This window comes from Rhodnius prolixus, unplaced genomic scaffold (genome assembly GCF_049639745.1).
Source record: "Rhodnius prolixus isolate KJV_2025 unplaced genomic scaffold, Rpr scaffold_3, whole genome shotgun sequence".
NCBI lineage: Eukaryota > Metazoa > Arthropoda > Insecta > Hemiptera > Reduviidae > Rhodnius > Rhodnius prolixus.
In genome coordinates, this window is record NW_027411603.1 from 21363081 (window position 1) to 21390644 (window position 27564).

The window sequence follows — 27564 nt, forward strand, 5'->3', positions numbered from 1 at the left end:
ACGACTTTATGAACCTGTGTTTGCTCAGCGTAAATCAAAAAACTAAAGAAATGCATCAAAATTTAAATTTGATATTTCGTTTAGGATTGTCTGCCTATCAATTTTATTTGTAAAATTTTCCTGGAATAATTTTTAAGGGAGGGAAATGTGTAGTTTTATTAAAATGGCGTTTCTACAATTTATTATTGATTCTTACACCCCATTTATTTGGTGTATACTTGAATTTTCTAAGTTCCAAGATTGAGAAAATAATTATTATTATAATTATTGTAATATATAATTTAATAGAATGTTAGGGGAAATTTAATTATTATATTTTTAAAAAAAAAGATGAATAGTGGGGGTATATCACTAATTGTAAACTTAAAGAAATTAGATCCTCCAGTGCTCTTGTCAAAAATAACCTGCTACTTTATCGAATTAACTGAATCTGTGATTTTAAACGATGTTACCATTTGCCAAACGTGTTTAATCCTTATGTTGGTCAAAGAAGATTGAGATGGCGTTGATGATGAGCTGACAAAAGCTAACGGTGGTAGACATATTGGAGAAGGATGTCAGGCCATTGTATCTCCTTAGAAAGTGGAGGTCTGCTGTTCACCGAGAAGAGGTTTTCTCATCTCTTATAAAGATTTTTAAAAGAAATCAATATAATATAAAAAAATTTCTTTATTGTTTGACTAAGTAAATTTGGGTGAAGGAGATCAAGTACTAGTCTCAATTAGGTTAGCTTAATTCTTCTAAAAGGGAAAGAAATATAGTTTAGTTTGCCCTTAAGGGAAGTATAATATACACAATTATAGACTAAGCGGAGAAGTTTCCGAACGGTAACACTCCCTTATTTAATAGCCAGGGATAACTTCTCTTATCAGAAGAGAGATGGCGTTTTAATCGCCTAGGAGAATGATCTGGAATATCATCGAGATAATAAATGGCGGACAAGAGAACTAGAATGAGACTGTAAGCTCTGATTAAAGTTATTTAAAGCGAGTTTAAGCAAACTGGACTTACTTAAAGGAAATTTTGTATGTATTGATGGATAGATTTGAAACTTAAAATGGAGTATTAACGAAAATGCGAAGAATTTTCGAGATTAAATTAATCTGAAGAATGAAACGTTTTTCGTTGAACCCCACTGTTCAATACCCTTACGTCTCCAGGTGGGTTTTTAGTATAGAAGTGTAAATCAAAAAGTTTGTTATTAAGTGAAAGATTAGATCGTTGGTCTTATAGTCTTGTAAGAGCACCAATGCACCAAAAGAAAAATTATAATATTAACGGAATTTACTGGTGCCGTTCACGAAATCAAGCCATTTGTATAGGCGCTGGCCCTAAGCCAACGCTCATATTTTATGTACATATTTTTCTTGTATAGTTGTAAAACTTGAATAAAATAATAAGAAGCGTGTTTTTAAGTAAAATACCATTTCGAAATTCGGCTTCTGCATTGCTGCGGTCAAGAAGAAACCAGACACTATTGCTTAAAAAAAAATCAGTCAATCGTGTTTACGTTTGTTCGTAAGTATTTAAAATACCTCCACCGGTTGAGGATCTCGCCAAACTGTAAAATACAAGCTGTAATTCATCTTGAGATCAATAGTTTTTTTAGAGAAAACATTATTAGCAGTGAAATGGATATGGACATGGTATCAGAGCTTTTTAAAGATGGCCGCACGAATATTGATGATGTGTAATGAATTTTTCGTGGGGGGGGGGGGTGACCTTCAGTCATTTACTGAAAGATTTGGTGCAGAAAGTTAATGAAAAAAGTGAAAGAGAACTGGTGATTACCACTACGTTTCTGCGTTTGAAGATGCATGAGGAATTCATAAGCTGGTAGTACGATACGATAAGTGCCTTATAACCAGTTAAGCGTGTTTGACGTGTATACACGTTAAACCAAATCTCTGTTACGGTGCGTTCGACGTGTAAACTCGTGAAAAATATAAAATTGCCACTATTTATAAAATTTTGAAATTTTAAAAAAATACACTAAGAATATTATTTGGTGGGATGTTTCCTTTATCTTACCAATAGAACTGCCAAGTATTTTATACGGAGAGGGTTGGTGGAAGTCAGCCAAATGATAAGTGGTTGGTACATGTTTGGTCTCCGCATTAGAGATTGGAAATTACACACACAAATAGAAGCTCTCAACCCTTGTGCAATGCCGATTTTACCTAAGATAGAGGTTCAGACCTCAGTACGAGCATGATTTCATTTTGCACAGAATTCAAAGCTCTTTTCTTCCTTGTAAAAAAGCTCTTGCGTCCCCTAGTTAACTAGGAGCAATGCATAAGTGAAGCGGTGCAAGATTTTGAAAGAGCACAGAATGCTCTGTGCAATCTCAAGCCCCAGAAATTGCAGAAAAAGTCGTTTGCAGTGACTTATTATGAAGTTGTAAACTTTTTGATTGTTTTGCCCTGCGTTCGACGTGTATATACTTCATTGTCTGATTTTCATTCCGCACACTGTGGGGGGTTTTTTAAAAGTAAATTCCACGCTGAAACTGGTTAAACTGTTTATTCTTAGTTATTCATTAAAGTGATTACAAAAATTTTAATTTGAAATAATTTAGCTCTTAGATTGTGTACTTCACTCGTGAAGAAGATGCCAGTCATTATCTTGAGAATTGTAGTCAGTAAAAATAAAGTCGTTTTTGTGTTCACATCTGATTTCCTTTAATTAGTTGAGTCACTGATAATACTTATATCTAATCTTGACTGCGTCAAGATATTGTTTTAGTGTACCTTTTTAGACACATCACCATCTTTCCATATACTGTTTCCGGTGTTATAATAACATTAAATTGAGAAATTAACGTTTGATATAAACGTGACTATTACGACGTTGTAAACTTTTGGTTGTTTTGCCCTGCGTTCGACGTGAGTACACGCCATTGTCTGATTTTCTAAATTCCACGCTTAACCGGTTAATATTAGTGACAATTATGGAGAAAAGTAGATTATTGCACTGGCTTTCATGTAAAAATAAAATTCTTATAAAAAGTATACTTGTTTTTCTTTTATATCGGTATCTACCTTAAAAATAACGTATTAATAATTATATATTCTCCAAGCAATAGAGATATGATTACATTGTGAAAGCAATGTTGATTTTGCTTCACATTAAATAAGAATAGCAAGTTGATTATGCCGGAAAAAAAGAGGATAGAAGAGAGAATGTTTGGAGTAAAAGTGACGTAAAGATTGAAGTTGCTGCGTAGAAGAGAGTAATCATCAAAGAAGCAAAGCCTGTTATTACAATGACGTTAAGGTTGGAGCTGATGATAATATCCTGGGAAACAGAACTAGTGACGGTTAGAGAGTAATGATTGCGGCGGAGTAGTTGGTTAGTTCATGATGTCAGCTTCGTATTCCTCCATGCAATTTCTGCAACTAATTCACTTTCAAGTCTTTACAAGGAGGAAGAAGAAGAGCTAAATTAAAGGAACATTCCTTTTGTGCGGCCCCATAATATTCTCCGAATCCCAAGTCATAAAATATTCCCTCTGATATAGGTGATTGTTAAATATTTTATTCTTTTTATTCATTTATATGTACAATTGGTGGCTTCGTGTCTTCACTTTGAGAAAAAATAAGTCTCGAATCAAAATTCAAAACGTAATATGACGTAAACACTCAGTTGACTTTATCTTACAACAATTCTCTAGTTTTTCACTTGAATTTTTCCAAACATGGAGTTTCCAAACATTTACAGATTAAAATGCTCTTTACTTACTTACTTACGTACTTAAATGGTGCAACAACCTACTAATGTGTCTGGGCCTCCTAATGTCTCGATTACAATATTCGCTTACCATTTTTATCATTAAATAAAATCTAGATTAATGATAATTAAGAACAAATTTTTCTTTTTTTAACTTACTTAAATTTCTTAAAAAAAAATAAACAATGGCAAATTGGCTATAGTTAAATAAAGTTTGAAACCGTAGAGATAAATAATGGCTAAAAGTAGTTGAAGTTATGGCCAGAGTAGATCGTGTTAAATTTCCACCTTCCACTATCCCACTTGCAGGCGGGTCTAACATTGTTTGGGAATTAGTTACGGCACTGTTACAACTAGAGTAGGCTGTAACGGTAGGTTGCAACTTCGCTTCAGTGTTATTCTTCTCAAATCACTTTTTTTACATTCTTCTTGTTTTTTTTTAAACAAAAAACGAAAAAACCGGAACAAATTATGGCAACGTGTTAACTTGTTTAGTTTCCTACTTTTTTTCAAAAAATATTAATAATGTCTTCAGGGTTATAAGAATATTTCTAGCTTAAGCTAAAGGTTAAAGATAAAACACTTAAGGAATACAAACATCTTAATTCGTTTCCCCTAAATCTCTTTTATAAAGTTCAATCAAAGTAACTGGATTAGTCTTCCCATTATTCTTTTGTTGTTTTTACATGTACTCAGTACAATGTAACCTTTCTTATCTATAACCACAGATGGCCGCTATCTTTTCTCCGTCACCATCTATTGTAATTTCTCTAACTTCTCCACAAAATTTTAAGCAACAAAATACTTCTTTTTTTTCTGCAACCATGTTGGAATGTTCTCATTACTCAATTAAAATCAGCTGTGTAATGCCCAACTTTACCACACTAGTGGGGAAAAATTCCCATTAGTGTCACTTTCCTCACTAGTAAGTGGACAAACTTTATTGTGCTTCCTTGATATAAGAAGTTTTGTTATTAACATAAATATTTTCTGTAAAACTTTAATAAGCTTATTTAACGTAACTAAATAATTAAAAAACGAATATTAAAAAATAAAATAAAAATTGAAAGGAATATAGAAATAAAAATAATACTTTAATAAATAATTAGATATTTTTAATTATAACAGTTAAAAAGGTTATAGTGTTACCTTATAGACATTTAAAATGGATTCTAGTGATTCCTGTTTAGAAAACACTCCTCCCAAGAAACAGCAGAAAATGTAATAAGTAATGTAAATAATTGAAATATAACAATAAATGTTTATAATAAATAAATTACTTTTTGTAGACTGTAAAAATGAAATTTTTAATTTTTTTAGTTAATAAATGGTTGCAGAAAAAATATAATATTTAACTCGAGTGTAAAGTATTTTCCTCACACTCGGCAATTTGCACTCGCCTCGCTTCGCTTGCTCATGCGTGCAAACCCTGCCTCGCGTGAGGAAAAGTACTACTTTCCACACTTGTTAAATAAATAACTATATTTGTGACTTAATCAAAAAAATCAAAAAATTTTTAAGAGTCTTGTTTTCTAAATGGAATCCTAACCGAAAGTATACTTTTTTGAAACCTCTCTAATCACCCCAAATTTTTTGCCCACACTTAGATTTTTTTAAGTTGATGAAGTTTATTAACGTTAAATCGTCTTTCTCGATGTGGCTCAGACCTTTGATCGGGTCTGGCACTCGAGCTCACTGCACAAAGTTAAAAAATCATCTTCCATTCACCTACTATCTGATCTTAAAATCTTATTTAACTGATCGGTACTGCCGCGTTCGTCAAGGGCAGGCCCTCTCGTCCTTTATACCCATAAAAGATGGGAGTTCCTCAAGGAAGCATTCTGGGTCCTTTCCTTTTTCTAGTATATACTGCTGACTTACCTCTATCCCAAAATACAATAATTTCAACATTCGCTGACGATGCTGCAATTCTTTCATCCCACTCCGATCCGGTGCAAGCCAGTCAGAACATTCAAATCCATTTAAATTTTCTCGAAACCTGGTTCCGAAAATGGAAAATAAAAATTAATGAACAAAAATCAGTGCACATTACTTTTACATTACGAAAATCTGCGAGTCCACCAGTTCAACTGAACGGTGTAACGATTCCTCCAGCTGATGTAGTACGATACTTAGGACTGTACATTGACAAGAGACTCACCTGGAACCCACAGAATCGACAAGACGTGAACAGACGCTACAAGCTACTTACTAGACTACTTGACCGCAGATCTAAACTCGACTTGAATCACAAACTGACAATTTACAAGACCCTGTTAATGACCTATATGGACATACAGAGCAGTAGTGTGGGGCTCAACCAAACCTTCTAACTCCAAACGCCTGCAGACACTACAGTCTAAAATCCTACGGAAAATCCTGAATGCTCCATACTACATTTCTAACCTTACCATACACACTGACCTTCACATCCGTTTTGTAACCGATCTAATAAAGTCTCGCTACCGCAACTTTCACAGCCTTCTAGCTCTCCATCCTAATCCTCTTGTGCAACAACTCTCCTCTCCTCACCTTCCAGATAATCCTCCCTCGTCGCTTGAAGCGGAAGTGGTCTAGGGACCTACTGATGTGAGTGTAAATATCCACTGAGAAAGAGTTCCATCAATGGGTGGCGACTCTTACATGACATTCATGAGAACTTAACCACTTTCATCAAATTTACTTGATGCAATATTTGTTGTAGTTGTAAATGTACTAAAAAATCGTCGAGTTTAAACATGAAATTGTTTACAGTTTTGGAAGTTGCTAAGAATATTACGTCAAGTTTGGTTATTCTAAAACTGAATTCTGCGTCCATCAATTAAATTTGTAGACGACGATCTACAATCCGGGGCATATAGATGACCCCGACCTGACATTGTAATCGATGCAACCAAATATTGTCAAACTAAAATTAAATCTAAACAAATAAAGTTACAAGATTAAAGTTATTTGTAAACAATTTATATTTTTATCTTCTTGTTGAGTTTTCTCCGAAAATTCACGCTTTGATTCCGTCTGAGTTTGAAAAGAAATGAATGTATGTGTGGTCTATTATAGCTTAAAAACGGAAAATAACATCAAGTTTACACTAAAATATTTACTAAGACAGTTTACGAGCGAGTCAGGATTGAGTAAAGATAGTTTTATAATCAAGCTCAACTCGGCTAGGTAACATCAAAGGGAACTTCTGAGTAATACAAACAGCAATAATTACATTTAACTAGAAATATTTGGTTTCTCTTCAAGAACCAAAAACAATAATAATTCTAATAACAATATTTAATTTCTTACAATAAATTGTTGTTAATATATTAATGTTATTGTTCTAAATATAACTTGGCTATTCTAAATTGAAATAAAACTACACACTTATGTATTAAAATCTTAATTTCTTGTAAATAGAAGTATTGTCTAATTTTCTGTTGCAGACTTTTGATGTTCTCTGAGATAGACTAAATTGATTTTGAGAACATACTATTTGTGTATGAGTTAATGTTATGTGTGTTTATTGACACACAAATTTGTTCTCTTATTTCGTCATTTTAGTCGATGAGGTGGAACTATTTAATATTATTATTTATTGTTGTCCATTATTACCTACATACTCAGGCCGTCACCATAATTTTTACTCCAACCAACCCCTATTTCAAAAAACAAACTGCGCAAACAATTTCATCTCACGCAACCTAAAACTTACATCAACCCAGTATCATCAGGACATAATAGAAAGGTCAAAAACAATTCTTCAACTCAACAACTACCCCCTCAAACACATTAACCACGCCATCAAATTATACTATGAAAAAACCAACCCAACCAACTCATCAGGAACAACAAACTTACAAACACACAACGACACCAACCTATCCATAGAACCCAAAAAATATGTCTCACTACCATATGTACAACCACTCACAAACAAATTAAAAACATTACTACAAAACACGACAAACACAATAATCACTACAAAAAACACCAACAACTCAAAAAGACAATTTTTTTCGAAGCTAAAAGACCAGACGGAAAAGGACAAACAATCAAATCTGATATACGAAATTGAATGCAAAGACTGTCACAAAAAATATATAGGCGGAACATCACAATATTTAAAAAAAAAAGACTGTAGGGTCATTCCATGTCAAATCAACACGGGGTCTGAACCTCACCATCTCGGATTTTCTTGAAATTTGGCACATGTCTACTACTGGTATAGACTTGGAAAAATATGAAATTTTACTATGATATATCAACTGGTTTATGAGTTACAGGGCTGTAAAGTTGCCAAAAATGGGCTGAAAAACAGGGAACCCCGTGTTTTTGAATTACTGTGGAAGCTTTCCTAATTGAGCTACAGACTTGGGATTGGTGTCATTTTATAGCATATATAATGCCCTTTCCTGTGATATGCGACACCATATGGGTTAGGATAAATAAAGTTTGTTAAATTTAAATTTAAAACTTAAATTTTAAATTATTTAAAAAGTACATATTTTAAAATTTTAAAATTAATTCCATGAATAGCTAGTAGTGTTATGAATCACTGGGCAAAATATTAATTTGGGACGACAATGGCTTCATTGTTAAAAAAATTTAAGACTAAAGCTCCAATCCGATTAATTCAACTCTGAATTCATGTTAATACAATAATGCTAATAATAATTCCACTAATAAGTCCAAAGTAAAACATACTGTTAAGTAATAGGATCTCTTTAATATTTTAAGCTTGAAAAGGCGTCATTTGTTTGTCATGCATCACTTTCTAGTAGGACATATGTAAGTTCTTCCAGTCAGAGTCACAGGATCAATTTTTATCAAAACATCCACTACTGAGACCCAAAGAATTTCGGCATTTCTAAGATGCGAGATGATTTAGAGGGTCCAGCTGGATGAATAAAAGTTACTTTTACTTCATCAAGTTCTTCATTTTTATCTTAAACATATCCAAGCCACCAGTTTCTTCATAGACTACACTGATATAACCTGATATGTCGGCTAATTTTAGTTTATCAAAGAATTTTGAAACTTCCATTTCGCAAGCTTCTGAGTTCATAGAAAAGTTTTTAACCAATATTTTGGATTTACTTCTGGGAATGAAAGCATGGTATTGCTGTGTTCCTTTAATAGCCAATGCTTGAGCAAACCGATTTTTTAAAAAACACTCAGATTCAACATAGTCTTCCTGGGTTGAATATGCAAAGTCTATATGTTGATGATGTTTTCTATTGCCCACTCAAAAAGTTGTAGTGAAGTTTGGATTTGATTTTCATAGGGTCGTTGCAAACTGGCACGAGCTGCCAGTCTCTTTTCCGAACCCCCTACGCCATCACAAGGCCCTTTGGCGACTTAAAACAACTTAAAGAGGCTGTTTGTTATCTCAGCCAAAGAAGACTGTTCTTGAACAAAGATATTGAATTGAATTATTTTTGTATAATTTGATTAACTGCATAATTTCATTAAAATAATATATTATAATTAATATGATTAATTATTGTAATCATAATTATTAATTCTAAAAATGATTTCAAAATCAATATTTTAAATCTTAATAATTATTAATTATGATTCACTGATTCATTATTACTATTTTCAATTTATTTATCACTTTAATTTTATTAAAATATATTTTCCATGAAAAGGAGCTTTAGTCTTAAATTTTTTTAACAATGAAGCCATTGTCGTCCCAAATTAATATTTTGCCCAGTGATTCATAACACTACTAGCTATTCATGGAATTAATTTTAAAATTTTAAAATATGTACTTTTTAAATAATTTAAAATTTAAGTTTTAAATTTAAATTTAACAAACTTTATTTATCCTAACCCATATGGTGTCGCATATCACAGGAAAGGGCATTATATATGCTATAAAATGACACCAATCCCAAGTCTGTAGCTCAATTAGGAAAGCTTCCACAGTAATTCAAAAACACGGGGTTCCCTGTTTTTCAGCCCATTTTTGGCAACTTTACAGCCCTGTAACTCATAAACCAGTTGACATATCACAGTAAAATTTCATATTTTTCCAAGTCTATACCAATAGTACACATGTGCCAAATTTCAAGAAAATCCGAGATGGTGAGGTCAAAAATGGTCTTTTTTTGTGTTGATTTGACATGGAATGACTCTGTACCAACACTCTTACGACACAAAACTAAAAAAGAACACCACAGCACTTTCCTTACACAGCACAGAAAATCATCACACTTTCGATTTCCCAAACACAAAGATTACTTAAATCAGAAACCAACACACAAAAAAGGAAAGTTCTAGAAATGATATACATATCTAAGACAGAAAACAGTTTAAACTTCAAAACAGACACGAACAATTTAAACAACATATACGCAAACTTAAATAATAGATATCTTGAAACTAGATTTTACAGCAGTTACAAAAATATTTACAACTCTAAGCTGGTAAGAAAATAAACAAAACTTTGCTAAGTCATAAATATGCCTTTCTCCAAACCACCCAAATTTATTCGAAAGTTAGGACCCTGATGCTCGGATAATTGAGATGCTTTAATCGATAACCTGTTTCTATTAAATCGATTTGACACTTCGTCATTAATTAATGAAGTTTGACTCATTCTAATTAGGTTCAGGCACTTGATTAGCCTATTTAATGACAAAAAAAAAAGGATAGGCTCAAATTAGAAAATTAAATGTTTGAATTGTATTTAACTTTAAAAGACAGATTTAATGATAAAAGTTAGTACGATTTTTTTTTTTACGAAGAAATGTGGTAATTGGGGAATTTATTTAGCAGAGATTATGAATGGTGTTGCCCAGACTGGAGGGGATAGAATGTTTAAGCACGTACACGTGGGTGAGATGGAGTTTGAGGTCAGTTTAAAGGACATATATGTGCGTCTATCAAACACATATAAGTATAGTTTTACTGCATTTGTTAGTGTACTGTTACACATTGCGCTATTAGACTAAATTATAATTATTAAGTTAAATTAAATTGACATTTTCAGACCATTAAATAGGAACAAATCAATGTGGATATATTAACTAACTATTATTGGACTTAATTTATCTTCGCTAATGGTGATATTTATACCGTGCTTTTCAATCCTGAATGAGGAAAATGTAAAGACCGAACGATTTACTAAAACGATTGCTGGAATTCAGTTTATAACAGCGTTTCTCAACCTGTGGTACGCGTGAAAAATAACCAATAATGGCGGACAAAAAATTAAATCATAAAAATACCTTAGAAATGTTTTTTACCTATAATTCATATAAATTATTTTAATTAATAATATTATACAGTAAAGTTGTTAATACGTACAGTAATAAGGTTGGTCTGTCTCAAGATATACGAGAAAATATAATAGCACATTTAACAGGATTAAAATTGTCTTGTACGTAGAAATTGTCTTATACAAAACCCGAAAACAAATGAATAACTGGATTTCAAACCCTTTCTATAAAGAAAATTTAGGAAAAGCTACATCATTATCGATAAAAGATAAAGAAAATTTAATAGAATTATCATGTGACAGAACTTAAATGATAACTGTGTAAAAATCTGCTTAAAGAGGCTGATTGTAATGAGTAAGCTCTATCCAAGCGAGCCAAAAAAAGTTGGGAAACGCTGGTTTATACAATCAACTTATTTAAACACTGATTTTTTAAAATTAAAAGATGTTTGCGTGAATGAATGCGTTGAATAAGTAATGTTTCTTTCTAAGATTGCTTCATTTTGAAGTAATGATCTACTTAATGTGTTATGTGTACCAAATTCTGCGTTGCAGCATTCGACGAAGTTAAGCACGATTGACTACTTGCAAGAAATATGCACCAGATTACCTTACACAAATTATAAATTTCTTTCCTTCTTCAATTAAGACTTACTTTCAGTTCTAGATGAGAAATCAAGGTGGCAGTGATAAATTCTTATTCAACCTCTACTGATTCGATACAACGAGCGATATCACGTTCATATGCGTCGTTAACGTGCGTCGTTAGTTAGCAACTTAAGCGATAGATACATTGATAGCTAGATCCAATACAGACATTAGCAATTACTTCACTCACTGATATGAACTGTCAAAAAACAAACTAGGTACAAAAAATGTAAATTGAAAGTTAATCCGGCCAAAACTGTAGCAAACATTTTCTTCGAAGGTTTAGAAATGAAAAACTTCCTTTGCTTAGTAACACATAGATCTTGAAAGAAGCATAAACTCTACTAAAATGGTTTATAACCCACTCATTAACAGAAAACCAAACCGCTCAAACACTTCTGCATGGTACTGTTTTTGCTACAAGATACTTTCTCCTAAACAGAGCCTGGCCTACCTAACAACAGGTGTTACCCTAATGACCACAGATCTTCCCAATAATAAAGTTGTATGTACTTGTACTGTCTCATGATTTGCCAGAACTAATGTACAGAGCATTCGATATTCCAGATATTCGCACCCATATGACTAAACTAATCGATAATTTGACATCACATAACTATAATAAAGGCAAGCCTAGTTCTACGTCATGATTTAAATCTTTAGCTTTTTAATAAAAGTTCATTGTCGCTAGAAGAATTCTTTGTTATGTTAAATGGAGGTAATTGGTTGAATTTAGTATTGTATACTAAAGTCTTGAAACAGTGGATTGGTTCATTCCTAGTCTCTGCGTAATAATTGACGGATGAATCCCTTCTTCGTTCATTGTTACCACACAAACCGCTATTTTCTTCCGAATAATATCCTTGACGAGGTATTTAATGTTGTAAAAAGATTGAAACAGTCTTTTTTCAAATAGAACTGATAGCAAAAACACTAAAGAAAACTTTGTAAGAGAGAGAAATTACTCAGAGGTGTTGAAATGACGCACTGAGATGATTTGTGTTCACAAGCTATGAACAGATTATTCGTTATGAAAACATAAACAAATTGCTTTTATCTTGTTTATTTACAATTAATCCATTAAAAAAAAAATATTATCTTAAAAATAAAACATTTTGAAATTTGATGCAATGAGAGTATTTTTGTCCAGCAGTTTATATTTATATATAATATTTATTTTATCAGGTTTAGATTTAGTTGGGATTCATATTTATATAATATATTTTGTGTAGACTCTGACAGACGGTCTATGGACCATGCCAATTAGATATTTGAAATATAATTTGTATTCAATTTCTTTTTGATAATAAGGCATCATTCATTGATTGATTGATTTCATTTTCAATTCTTACTGGATCTTTCATTATTTTAGCCCTCAAACCACAAGATGAATTTTCCCGACACGAACACCAAGATAGGGTCGGATCCGACCCGATACTATATTTTCTTGCTTACAGTGAAAACCTCAAATATAACTCAAAATAACACATTTATTTCTACATAAAATGTATAAATTTTTTAATAAATTGTATAATTTTATGGCATTAGTCTATTTAGAATGGACTAATAAGTGAAGAAATGAACTTGAAAAAGGAACTTTGTTTCAATAAAAACAAAACAGTTTACAAAAAGGTTGAATGAAAATTAAAGTAAAATAGTGGTGTGGTAACAAAATTATCACATTGTAATGAAAATTAGTAATGAAAAGTCAGTTCGCAAAATCCCACTTTTCTGCATTTACACCTCTCTGTTCGGGGTAGGGTTTTATTAAAAACCAAAAAAATCCATATGGTCTTGAAGCTCAATAAATGCGCAACTTTTTCTGAAATTATGTGATTCCTTGATTCATTAACCATTGAGAAAATGCAGTTGAAAATTTTAACAAAAATCATCGAGAACGAAATTTTTAGACATTCAAGTAAAAATTTCATTGTTATAAGAATCGTTTTGAGGCTCTGTACCAAGCAAATTTATAGGAAATTTAATGCTCTTTCGTTTGGAATAAGCAGATTTGTTATAGGATAAAGGATAGAAAAGTTACGGCCGTTTTTATGGAGAAAAACGCGAATATCGACGGAAAAGTTAAAAATGCAAATATCTTGGACACTATTGAGAATCAGGCCAAAGTGAAGAGAATATTTTTTGTTGCATTTGAGCTGCTGAATCACCTCCCGAAGTTTCGACCACTCCTCCGTATACACCCTGTATAGTGTTCGTTTGTTTGTCAGGGTCAGTTTTGTACGTTTGTCGAGTAGTCTTTTCAACATTTTATACCTCAGATTGAGGTCAGTTCGTTTGAGTCTCGTGTGGGGGTTCCAAGTTAGTCGTTTGCAAAGATGTAGTCCGAGATATCGTACTTGGTTAGTGATTGGTATAGAAGTATTGTGGAAGGAGAGAGTTTTCTTGTTTAGAGCGAATATTATGTATTTATATTTTAATTTTTAAATAATGAAAATACTAAATGAATAGTTGAATAGTATTTGTTAATGAAAGAAGTCTCATCAAATGTAACATTCCTTCAAATAAGTTCGTAAAAATAGGTGATCATAGCCTGAAAGAGATTCTAATGAGCTCCTTACATTAGTTCTGGAGGATAAAGGATAAGATAGTAGACATTAGGGTAATTTTCTGCAGCAACTTTGCCCAACTCTGGTACGAAAGAATGTTGAGAATTGATACAGGAACATTGGAGTAGAGCAAGTAGATACAGAACTGGAGTTTGCAATATTTTTTCCAAATTTGCTTCTAAAACAACTCGGTGGAATTGTATTTTAAATCATTTTTTGTTTTGTTTTATATCTTTTGAGTTTCAGTTAAATCAAACATTAATTTGAAATTCCCTGAATCTGTTGGTTGGCAATACGATCATTACTATTTTTCTCAAATAACATTTTTGCCCTCTAGGAATTGCTTCAAAAGAGAGAGATTATTATTAATTCTTTTAATTCGAACTTATATTCTTATTATTTTAAAACTTGTGTTGAAATCAGCAAATTTGTTTAAATTGCTAAACAATAAGTTATTTGTTACATATTTCGCAAATGATTTTAGAGTAACCATAATAAAGACAGTTAGAAATAAACTTAAATATGATTTCTAAATTTCTTCCTAAAGTAGCAAATGCAACCTAAATTTAACAAACAAAGAAGACATTGTTGTTTAAAAATAAAAAATGGTTGCCTTACTAGAAACAAACTTGCAAAAGCAAGAATTACGTCACAATGTTGAAACCATATACTTGCCTAGTGCGCGCATTCAGGTGCAAGGAATCTACCATTAATAAGGCTTCCTAGAATAAACCAACAATGTACTGATAGATTGCATTCACTACACTATTTGCTCTTACTGCAATAAAAGTAATTATTGCCATTGCGTTTTTTTTTTGCGTTAGTTCTCTGAATTGAGTTTTTCACAGTTTGAAAAACCTGTGTATGAAAAATGCTTTATTGATTATTCTATACAAATATTGAATGCGTGTACAAGCCTCTCGAAAAGCTGTTATTCATTAATTAACTTTAAAATGTTTTCAAATTTCGAGATCCGAGGTGTGGCTATTAAATAACGAGACTATTGCTGTAAAACATTTTATTTTAAATTTATACATATTTAGTTATTATCAACTTCAACATGTACACCCCTCCCCTATCCCTACAACGCTCCATGCGAATTTACCATTGTTCGAAACAGTGCTGGAAGTCTTTTTCTGCGTGACGCGTGCCGCTTTTTCTTTCACAGCTTCAACATACTGAAATCGTGTTCCTTTTAATGCATATTTGACTTGGGGGAACAGATAAAAGTCACATGGGGCCAGGTCAGGCGAATAAGGCGGATGGGCCTTAAACTGGGATGTTGTACTTGGCTAGAAATGCAGTGTGAGTACCCATGACTTGTTCTTCTACAAATCGGGTCGTTTTTTACTTACTCTTTCACGGAATTAAGCAAGCACCTCACGGTAGTAATGTTGATTAATTTATAATCGATATTTTCATCCGTTTTGGACGTGGAAGGGCGACCCGGGCGGTCATCATCTCCGACGTCTTCTTGGAAACGCTTGAACCACTCATAAACTTGCGCAGGTGATAAACATTCATCGCCATAAACTTGAAAGTATTGGACGTGGGAGATAGTAGAGGGTTTAGTGGAGCCTCACAGCTCTGATCCTCAAGTCCAGATGGGTTTAAGTAGTCTTGTAGTGGTTAGTTCAGTGGGTGTACTTAGTTTAAATTTAGGACCAATCATATATCTTAGTTGTTGTCATTTATGTCCAGTGTATGGGTTCCATGTAAGTCTGTTGTCCAAGTACAAAACCCAGGTAGCGTACAGTGTTCGAGGTTGGAATGGGATTATTGTGTCAGAAAACATTTGGTTCCAGAGCGTGAAAGTTGCGTGGACGCTCTTGCTTTCATTATTTTTTATGCAACAATGGGTGCACCCAGCTTTCTATTAGATTGTGGTGCTCTTAAAGGAATTTTGAGGTTTAGGGTCATGATTCAAAATGGTAAGAGGGGATGGCTGTTGAGTATAAATCCTCTCCCCAAACCTCCTCATATCAACCTTGCCTTGTACGCTGATGACGTGGCTTTATACACGTCATCTTGGAGAATGGACACTATCACCAACAGACTTACTCTTGCAATAGGCAGACTGACCAAATTCTGCACTAAGTTTGAGAATTAAAGTAAACCACGATAAGACTAACACTATTCTCTTAAACAAACGCAGACCCTCTTTTGATCGACACAATTAGACACAACAATTCTCTGATCCCGTGTTCTGACTACGCCGAATACTTAGGCCTAACTTTGGGCAACAAACTGACTTTCACTGCACACGTTCAGGACAAAGTAAACTCAGGCAAACTGGACTACAAGACTACTATTTCCTTTACTCTCACGTGACTCCAAAATGACTGCGGACCAACAAACTCGTCCTTTACAAAGTAGTCAATTAGACCGATGTTACCCTACGCCTGCTCCGCCTGGAGCCTGACTTGTAGTAGGTAACAACAAGAAACTCCAGGACAATACAGAACAAATTTCTCAGACTTGCGACTGTCTCTCTTCGGTGCACTAAACTTGACTCACTCCACGAGACTGCGTCCATTATCCCCCGTACACTCCTATATCCAAATTCGACTGCTCAAACTCCTTTCCATCCTAGACTGCCATCCTAATCCACTCTGCAGCGACATAGCCTCCTACAGATCCCTTCTATACCCTACAGGCACACTAGAATCTAGCACGTACTTCCCTAACTTTCTACACTAACTGCAGGTATTTCCTTCCTTTTTTCCCCTGCATTCTTATCCTTTAAATCTTAAGCTATCCGCATACCATTGTTGTGAAGGTTATTATGTATTGTATATTGGCACTTCATGTCTATATTTATTGTACATATTTATGATGAAGATTTATTTATTTATCTATCTATCATATTTGAGTTGTTAAGAATATTAACTAAACTTAAGTATTAATAATATTTTATGTAAAGTAAAGGCTGCATTACCGCATTTACTTCCATTTTAAAAAATCTTTTCTGATTTCATGCTGCTATTTCCTTGAAGGTAATCTCAATAAATACTCGTAGTTACTTCACAGGCCATCTGTTGATTGTATGACAATAAAATAACAATTCAGTAAATCAGTCTTTGTTTTCATTTAATTTGCAAATAACAATACTCTCTTAGAAGTTCCATGGTATAAAAGTAGGACATATTTTGACAATAACAGATAGAAATTGTTCTACAAAGAATGAACTAGTTTACACAGTTTGAGAAATTGAGTACAGCTTCGTTCTAAGAAACACGCATGCATAGCAGTCAGATTTGAAATTAGGTAGATACTTTGTAATACTGAATAAATTTCTGTTTCTTCGAATTCTGTCTGGTGTTTTTAAATTGAAATTCAAGTTTTATTCAGAAATTCTAATAGCTGTAAAAAAAAATACAGGATCTTGAACTACATTTCATTTGGACTGAAGTGTAAATTTTGTTAAAAGTAATTTCACTTTCATCTCAAAAGGTTTTATTGTTTTATTATTTTTATATGCTTCCAATATCTGAGGTAATTGGCATTTGAACCCTTTTTAAGAATTCAGCCAAACCCTGGGAAGTGATTTTTTTTTCGTTTGACAAAGGGACAAAGTGTCCCTTACCAGACAGTGAGTTTGAATATGGGTCTAGATAGTTTGAGTTGCCGACCATTTTGTAAGCTTCCAGGGGGAAGATTTTTCGTCTAATTCCCATTTTTTTTGTTGACCATCTAAAGAAATTTCTCCAAATTTTACTAATTCCTAATGTTTGTGAGATTTTACTTGTTTCTTATGACGTTGTTAAAAACACTGTCTTAAACACTGAAAACTGAATTTTTTCAAATGTTTTGTGGGAAAAATTTTAAGTATAAACAGTTGTTTGGTTGTTTACTGTCAAAATTAGTTATTTTATTCAAAGAATCTGTTCAAACTGGGCACAATCAACGGATTGGCAAGCCTGCCTAGGTATTCACTTCGCCACCATAAGTGCTGCTACAAGCAAAACGTGGGAGTCCAGAGTTTTGGCTTGCCTATCCGTTGATTGTGCCCAGTTTGAACTGATTCTTTAAAAAAAATAAGTAATTTTGACAATAAACTGAAATTTGTTTTCCATATTTTAAATTACCATAACTTTTGAAAAACCTAACTGATTTCAAAAATTTTTTTTTGTTTTTTTTAGGAGCTCCAATAGTATAAAAATATACAAAAAAAATATAACGTTCCATTTGAAAAACAAAGTTGGATGCTGTATCTCGAGATACAGGGGTTTAAAAAAATGAGTCAATCACTAAAAATAAACTAGACTAAAAATGATTAAATACGTGTTTTTTATTTTTTCGAAATTTCCCGCCGTTTAAAAAAAAAAGTGGGTGGAGCATATAACTCTGGTCACCCTGTATATTGTACACAGCAGCTCCTGCTAATAAGCTGTTGTAAATACCAAATTTTCAAGGAAGAATTTTCTTATAGAAATAATTCCTCCATCATGTCTCGTCGAAAGGAGAACGCGACTTAAACTCGTCACTATGTGCATGCGACTCTGCTCGCTGCTCGTCGGTCTCTCTGATCTGAAGCAGCTTTGCTCGCCGCTCCACTATGTTTCCAGCCTAAGACGTTTATGGCAACTTTCTAGAATTTTTGACGATAGATTGTTTAAATTAATAGGACAATATGGAATTCATATGATCTTCAAGGTATTAATTTTTTTTAAAAAAATTAGGACCTCTTCAAAATGGTGTGTCATTAATAACACGAACACATTAAATGTTTTTTGGCGTTACTCAAACACTTGCTATATTCTAGTTCTGTTTTCACCATGCCCTTCTTTTTGAAATTTCTATTCAGTACTATTCAAATTATTGATAAGTGCACCTAAATTAGGTTTTTAGTATTGAAGGCTCTGAAAATGTTATTAAACTTTGAATAGAATGAATTATTTTGCGTTAGAACATTAATTCAAGAAAAAAAAATATATAAATGTAACTAGATTGGCAATTTGTACGCTTTGTAGACTTATAGAATAAAACTTTAAAAAAAAGTTAGAGAGTACACATAAAATAGAATAGATTAATCAGTCAATATAGGAGATTAAAAGAAGAGCGAACGCGCGTGTGAAGGATATAAAGATAGAGAGGAAACAATATCCACATTTCGTATTAATAGAAACACTCGTTTTTATAAAAAAAAGCCTACCCAAGAATGTCTTTGACATATCTGCCACTTAACATGTTACTGAGAGTAATTGGTGTCAGTTATTCTTTTTCTTTTAATCTTTCAGCTTTTTTTGCCCCTTTTAAATAGGTACTGGTATTAGGTAATATGGACATCTATTATTACTTAGTACTGTTGCATGCTGGGTAATTCTTTATTAAAATGACAGCTTACTTACATCGAGAACTAAGAAATCCTGATGAAGCTTCTATTCACTTTCTGTTTCAGTTCCATTGAGAAAGATCTGTTTCAGATCACCTCTGATCTTTATCCAAGGTAAATCGGAGATAGTCCATGCGTAAATCTTAAAACTAGTTTTGATACCCTTGTCTAAAGGCCATGCTGTCGCCCTTCTGTCAACTAGTACTTCTAATTTCAAGAATTTTTTACATTATTTCCTTCCTTCCTTCCTCTTCGGCGCTACAGTCCTAAAAGGACCAGGGCCTCCTCAACCAAGGCTCTCCACTGAGGTCTATCAACAGCCTTCAGTCTCCACCTTCGCACACCCGCCTTTCTCAAATCTCCCTCGACGTCATCAAGCCATCGCATTCTTGGCCTACATCTTATTCTGACGCCTCCGGGCCTGGACAGTTCATTCTCTCATTTTTAAGTAAATCGAACTTGTTAGTAATTTAAAACGTTCCCTCTAAATCAGCTAACAACTTAGTAGAACTGCATTGTTACCTTCATCTGCAAACCTAACATTTACCAAAACAAAAAGACATTGATTATTTCATCGAACCATGATTGTGCTAGCACAGCGTTTCCCAACCTTTTTTGGCACGCGTACCACTTGGTAGTACATCATGCTTCAGTAGTGGACCACTTCTTAAAAATGATTGTATTTCGTGAGATTTGTTATTCCGAGTGTGTTATTTTACTATTATTATCTTTATTTGTATAGAGATACAATGTATCTGTTACAAAGGAGTTCAAGTTCATGTTCACTTTATAAACTTTGTAAAGTGTAAGATCTTAGTTTCAAAACTTTTTTTAAAATAATGCAAAATTGCGTACATATTTTTCTCAGCAAAATTATTAATTAATTTACGAAGTTCTTCTTTAGGATTATTATATTTGTGCCCAAATCTTCTAAATTAATTTCTTTTAAGCATTCAACTACCTGTAAGTACCAATTAAATTTAATGTTGCTTGGATAGAGCTTACTCATTACAGTCTCGTTAAGCAGATTTTTACTTAGTTATCATTTAAGTTCTGTCACATGATAATTCTATGAAATTTTCTTTATCTTTTATCGATAATGATGTAGCTTTTCCTAAATTTTCTTTATAGAAGGGGTTTGAAATCCAATTATCATTTGTGTTTTCGGGTTTGGGAAAATACTCCATGAAAGACAATTTTAATCCTACTAAATGTTACTAACCTTAGCACTGTACATGTTAACAACTTTACTGTATAATATTATTAATTAAAATAATTTTTATGAATTATGGAAAAAACTTTTCTATGATATTTTTTTAATTTTAATTTTTTTTAAATTTTATGTCCGCCATTATTGATTATTTTTCGCGTACCACCAACTAGCAACTCGCGCTTGGAAAACGCTGTGCTAGAAAACCTGTTCAGTTACCCCTGGTGGCCTAAAGAGTAATTAAAATCGATGTTTTTTTTTGTTGTAATTGTTGACACACTCAGTTTACATCCTTCGCACTTGTTATTTATTACAATCGATATAATAAAGGGAAAGGTATCATTCAATGTAAAAGTTTTATCAGTTCTTGTAATTTTGTTTGCCTTTTAAAATTTTGTATAGCTTAGTGCGTATTGGTGCTTTTATTGGTCATTATACTCTCTTGAAATAGATATTCCAGGTACAAAAATTAGGTTCCCGATAGTAAACACAAAAATTCAGTAATGAATTGGCAATAGTAGGTAGGTACATTAATAGAATTATACAACACATTCATATATCTTTGGACACATAAATAGTTTATAGCGCTATTATTATCTATAATTAAATAAAGAACCTACAACAGCAATAATAATGGCTGTTTTAATACGATCCTCTATAAAATGGATGTTACGGTGCATTTAAAGTAATATTTGTCGTTTTTCTTTTTTCGATTTACTTTGTTTAATTAAAAGAAATTGTAATTGCTTTAGAAACATTAATTTTCTTCGTCCAATCCCTACTTTGGATTAAGTGTAAAACTTTTCATGCATTTTTATTCAGAATTAATTCATTGGAACAACTTATGTTCCTTTATAGAGACAGTAAAAAGTACTCCACGTTCCTACACATTTAGAAAAATGCTCTTAGAAAATATATTTAAGTAATGGATCTTGTTCATTGATAATAATAATAATAATAATAATAATAATGCGTTTATTTAAATACTTATTTTACAAATTACAGAAATTCCATAAACCTCCCAAACACGTATGGACTCAGTCCATATGCTATAGAAGTGTTGTTACATTAATTAAAAATCATAAAAAGTAATTACCAACCAAAAGAAAAATAAAACAAAAATTAAAGAATAGATAAAACCAGTCTGGCAAACAGAAATAATTAAAATAATGATACAAATATTTTCTATTTTTATAAATTAAGCAAAACAACTTCTGAAATAAATATTTACAACCACACAATCTCACTCAAATACGTACAAAAACACCCATAGAAATACCACACTATGCTCAATCCTAAGGCTATACATAAATACATAAATTAATTTACAATTACGTACACTTAAGGGGTTATAGGCAGTCAGAGGCGCAAAAAAAGTTATTTTTTCAATTTTTTTGGGGGAAAAACGTGTTTTCTTTTTTATTCGGGAACTTTTGCGTCATACCAGTCCATGTTTAAAGAACTTATTGTAATTTTTTCGTTACAAATTAATAATAATTGTACTAATGGCGAATATTTTAATGCAACACGTCAAAAAAATGCAACCCTCTCGTGGACATGATATCTTGAGACTGGATCATCTGAAATCAAAATTTCGAAAAGATTTCGTTAGTAGATGGCTTTATCTCGTACTTGAACGAAGGATTTAGAAAAAAATTGAATTTTTAATTTTTGGGACAACTTTTAAGTTTGATTCACGATTTTCACTAAAAAAATTGACCATTTTATGTTTGTAAAACAAGTTCTATTCATTGAAAAAAAAAAAAAAAAATCCTTCGTCCAAGTACGATTTTAATATGTGTAAAAGAAATACGTAAAATTTCAAAAAGATCGGTGCAGGAGATTTTGGAGATATCGTGTCCACCGACTTTGAAAACATAGTTTTGAGAAAAACGCGTTTAAAGTTTTCAGCGGTTAAAGGTTTGCGAATAAAACCTGGATAATCTTTTTTTTTTTTCAACTTACACAGTGTCATCGATTCCAGGCCCATAAAATAAGTCCTCCATGTCTTCCAAAATGTCCAAGTTTTCCGATTTCTGCTGTCTTCGTAGGATTCTTGCCTCCCGCGTAGCAAGTTGCGCTCTGTGCTCAGCGATGGTAATTCGATCGGTCGGGGCTTGTAAACACTTTCACTCTTACAATTTTGCTCGGATCGACTTGAAATTTTAGGACAACATTCCTGAGATACTATACTTTAATATAAAAAAATCGATTTTTTCAAATTTCTGACTGCCTATATATATATATAAAACCCCTTAAGATAATTAGATCTTTAAATTATAAATTAAATTCATCTACCAAAAACTGTCCGGTACTTGCCTGTAAGTGATAATAATACAACTTCTTCCAATGTTTACCATTTAAAATTTGGATTACCTCCTCTTTTTTTAATAAATGCTTGCCTAACCATCGAACCCGGAATTCCCGGGTTGATAATAATTATACAACTAATATTTAAATCTTTACCCTTTTTTTTGAAAATGATTTAGAAGGTTAGCTTTACTTTGTCGTTCTGGTTCATTTTATTAGGAAGATTTTCACTGTACTAAATACTACATTAATTTTAGAGAGAGCCTTACCATACATGGGGCTAACTCCTCTCCCACTTCAGCTTTGATACTCCCTGAAGGCACTTCTACATGGAATTCCAAATGAAATGACATTTCATTCATGAAAATTGAAAAATGTTGTAAGTTGTTTGAAAATGCCATTTTTGCTCAACGAAATTACTCAAAATCTAAAAATAAAAAATAATAATAATTACTCTTATAAACGAGCATATGCCTTATATTTTAAAGAAAATTAAGGGTAACCAGCCAATTGAGGTTATTTGGAAGCAAGTAGGTACTGCAGAATCTTCTTTAATAAAGTTTCATATAGATTTAATCCTGAGCCAACAATGTTACTTATGTGCAATTGAAAGCGATCATCTAGGACATTTCCTTTTATCATGCCCTCTGTTGTGAATTGTTTTAGGCAAATGTATCTTTTAAACTATATTTTATACCCCATGGGCGATAATACACCACTGTCAAATTTACTGACAATTGACACTTATTGTAAATTAAATAACACCTTTCTATTCATTCAGAAATCTTTAAAGTTAACAAACTTTATGGAAAGTTAGCAGCAGTTCAATTTTATTTATTTTATGTCACTTTTTCTCGCCATTTTGTTTTGTTTCGAGGTAAATGATTGTGTTTAGATATTATTTCTACCATTTATTTTTATCTATTACTTTTTTTTTTTTTTTTTATGATTTAAGGCGCGTCAACATCTAAGGTTATTGGCGCCCGGAGCTTTTTTCAGTGCACTGCCGGCCTCCGGACAGTGTTCTCTCGTTACAGACAACACTGTCCATCACCGGACAGTGAGCTGTAAGAAGCTCCTAGGAAGAGAAAATATAAGGGTCAGCTGCTGGATTCGAACCCGGGACCTCCGCGTGGGAGTCCAGTATGCTAACCTCATAGCTAATCCCTTCCCTCTATTACTATTACTACTATTTATCTATTTTCTGCATTATATAAAACAGAGTAAGTGCATTTTATAATTGTTATTATTATTATTATTATTATATTATTTCGACTTTTTGTAAATACTGTTTTTATCTTGTAAATTGACTCAACCCTTGTTACAAGATTATTATTTATTCATTCATTGCTATATTTTAAAGAAAATTTGGGAATTTTAGGTTTTATCTAAAGTAAAGTAATCACCTATTTTTTCAGGCGGGGCTTTACGTCCAACTATCAATTAGGTGTCGTGGATGGAGGCGACTAGCAAACATACTTTACTGTAAATTTCTTTTATTAACCATTAAATAAAATCCAAGGCCTAAGACCGGGAATCGAACCCAGTACCACAATACATATTAGCTTCACAGGTCTCGCCTCTAACCGCTCGGCTACAGTGGCGCCCTAGGTTTTATCTATAAATGAGACAGTGAAAAGAAATGGTCAAAGTTGGGTGTTTTCACAACGTTACGCTTTTTTTCGTGCACATTTTTGACGATCAACCCTTATGCAATAAATCTTATCATTTTTCGGTGCGTGCTTGTTTTTTCGAGCCCTATAGAAAACATCTTTTGATTGTTTTTCATGGTCATGAAGAATTTATCTTCTAATCTGAGCCAACACGTAGGTTCATTGACCATTCTGCAGATCATGCTTCGAAGTTTCCCTAATCATGTAATCTGTTTCACTGTTCATTGTCCACTTTTTCTTTAGGATATAGTAAGATATGTCTTTGATGGGTCTCTACATCGAATTTCTTGAAAAGCTACTGTTTCAACCTTTTTATCCCTTGTACTTGGATTGTAATCAACAACTCATTCTGGGCTAGAATAAGCTTTCTGCAATCCATGAACGCTAGACAATTATTGTCCTTTTCCACGCCTTAGTTGATTGCTTTGATCTTTTCGGGTTGTAGTTTGGATTGTTCAGTTTTCATTGTGTTTTTTTGCAGGGATGGCTAGTTTAGCCCATCGCCTGATTCTTCAATGCTTTGGAGGGTCTACAATTTCAAGGATATCTGACCCAAATCTGCTACACAGACGGTTTTCCCTTCCTTCCTCCTTCCTCTTCGGCGCTACACTCCTAAAAGGACCAGGGCCTCCTCAACCAAGGCTTTCCACTGAGGTCTATCAAGAGCCTTCAGTCTCCACCTTCGCACACCCACCTTCCCTCAAATCCCCCTCGACGTCATCCAGCCATCTCATTCTTGGCCTACCTCTTATTTTGACGCCACTGGGGCCTTTCATATAAAAGGCGTTTAGGGATTCGGTTATCCACCATCCTCGGCACATGTCCTAACTAACTTAATCTTCCTTTTTTAATACATTGAACGATGTCTGCTTCTCTATAAAGGGGAAGAAGTTCTAAGTTGGTGCGAATTCTCCATCTTCCTCCCTCGTTCACAGGACCATATATATTTTCGTCAATACTTTTCTTTTCCCAGACTCTCAAGGCTGTCTGGCTCTCTTGGGTCAGAACCCAGCATTCGCTCCCATAAAGCACTACCGGTCTTATCAGAGTTTTATATATGAGAAGCTTCGCTTTTCTAGAAACGGATCTGAAACATAATATTTTCTTCAATGCGAACAGACACCTGCTCCCTGCCGCAAGTCTCGCTTTTATGTCCACAAATGTTTCATTCCTTTCAGTGAACTGAGACCCTAAATATTTAAATATTTAGACGGTTTCTTTCCCTATGGTGTGCAATTTTGTGTTTGCAATGTTTGTTGTGATAGACTTTTGTAGTTGAGTTTTCTGCAGAAATAAAGTGCATTATTACAGCATTCTCTCGAACGCTACCCATGCTTTGCATCTTTTTTTACTCTCATAAGCCCATTTCTTTTAGAGAAGTGAAACATTTGAAAAAGAAAAAGAATCGTTCTCAAATTTTTATCAATGCGTACCATGACTTTTTTTAGTCGCAAGTTTTTTAAAAGAACCTCTTGAGTTATTTTATTATTTGTTTGTGTTTTAATTTTAATCAATTTATATAATATTGACGACTCTTTTTTGTTCTTGCTTAGGTTTAAAGATGGACGACCATATCCTTGGACAGGAGATGTCTCCTCGTTCATAGTCTATCCAGAATCAGCCAATCAAACTGTCTACACGCAGTCTCTTAGTACTGGCGATGCTGGTAATTACACATGTAGAATACATAATGATACTTTACAAGTGGAGCACAACACGGAGCTTAAAGTCTTCGGTAAGTTTTCTTCCTTAAATATAAGTTACTTAGTTTTGGAGAAAATGGGTGTGGTGATTGTTCTATATTAAATTATTTTCAAAATATTATTCATTCTTTACAATCAAAATAAATTACAGCCCTCTTTGAATGTTGAGAACAAACTTCAAGGCATTGTAATAAACTTTAGAGTCCAGCTTTAGAGTGATACAAAGTTTGATGGTTCTACAACGTTAACAACCTCCAGCTGCCCCGCCTTGTCTTGCTTTAGTTTAACGAGTAACTGGAAATACAAATTTAAGTTATTTCTTTTCCCTTTACTGTCTAGAATTTATCGCTGAGTATTTCTTAGAAACACCTGCGTATTGTCATTTTATAAATGTAGCATTTGTTACACAGAAATATTGACCTATTATACTACCTTGGGGCAGTTTTATAAAATTGTTCCTTACTTTATTGCTTTTATTGGGTTGTCCGGAAAATAATGCAGGATTTTATGTTTTCTTTAAAATATCCCTCCAAATAGTTAACTGTTTATGTTTGTTGGACTTTTGACTTTTATAAATGTAAACACTTATTAATCCTCTTTCAAACAAAAATGTTTGTTTACCTCTGTAACATTTTGCTACTTGGAAATAATTCAGTCTTTACTAAGAAGATGTCAAAGCGTGATTTTCGCATAATTTTGTTTTACGAGCTCAAACTCGGCCGGAACGGGAGCCCAAAACGGCCAGAAATATCAACGATGTCTGGGGCGAAGGCCAGTATGAGTGAGTGCACTGTGTTCAACGGTGGTTCCAGAGATTTCGAGAGGGAGACTTGAGCCTTGAAGACAAAGAAGGCCGTGGAAGAAGTTCTACCCTTGATGACGATGTTCTCCGAGCTTTAGTGGAAGAAAATCCTAGAACAACTGTTCCAGAGAACTGGCAGGGAAACTCGGAAGTCAACAAATCAACCGTCGATGACCATCTCAAGGCGATTATTGGGAAGATGAAAAAAGCTTGAAAGTTGGGTTCCTCACAAATTAAACGGCCGCCAAATAGATCAGCGATATGAAATTTGTGCTGCACTTCTTTGCCGAAACAACAGCGATACTTTTCTGCCTCCAGAATTCTCAGGATCTTCTACGACAACAGCAGACGCTCTGGACAGTGGCTTGACAAAG

The 27564-nt window shown here is 33.3% G+C and overlaps 1 protein-coding gene across 1 annotated transcript in view; it reads left to right on the plus strand.

Moving 5' to 3' along the window:
• Positions 1 to 27564, plus strand: part of LOC141453122 (uncharacterized) — a 183192-nt gene that overhangs the window by 118425 nt on the left and 37203 nt on the right. Inside the window, exon 2 of the mRNA XM_074125882.1 lies at positions 26239 to 26420. Coding sequence (XP_073981983.1) covers positions 26239 to 26420 — 182 coding nt within the window. The remainder of the gene's footprint in view (positions 1 to 26238; positions 26421 to 27564) is intronic.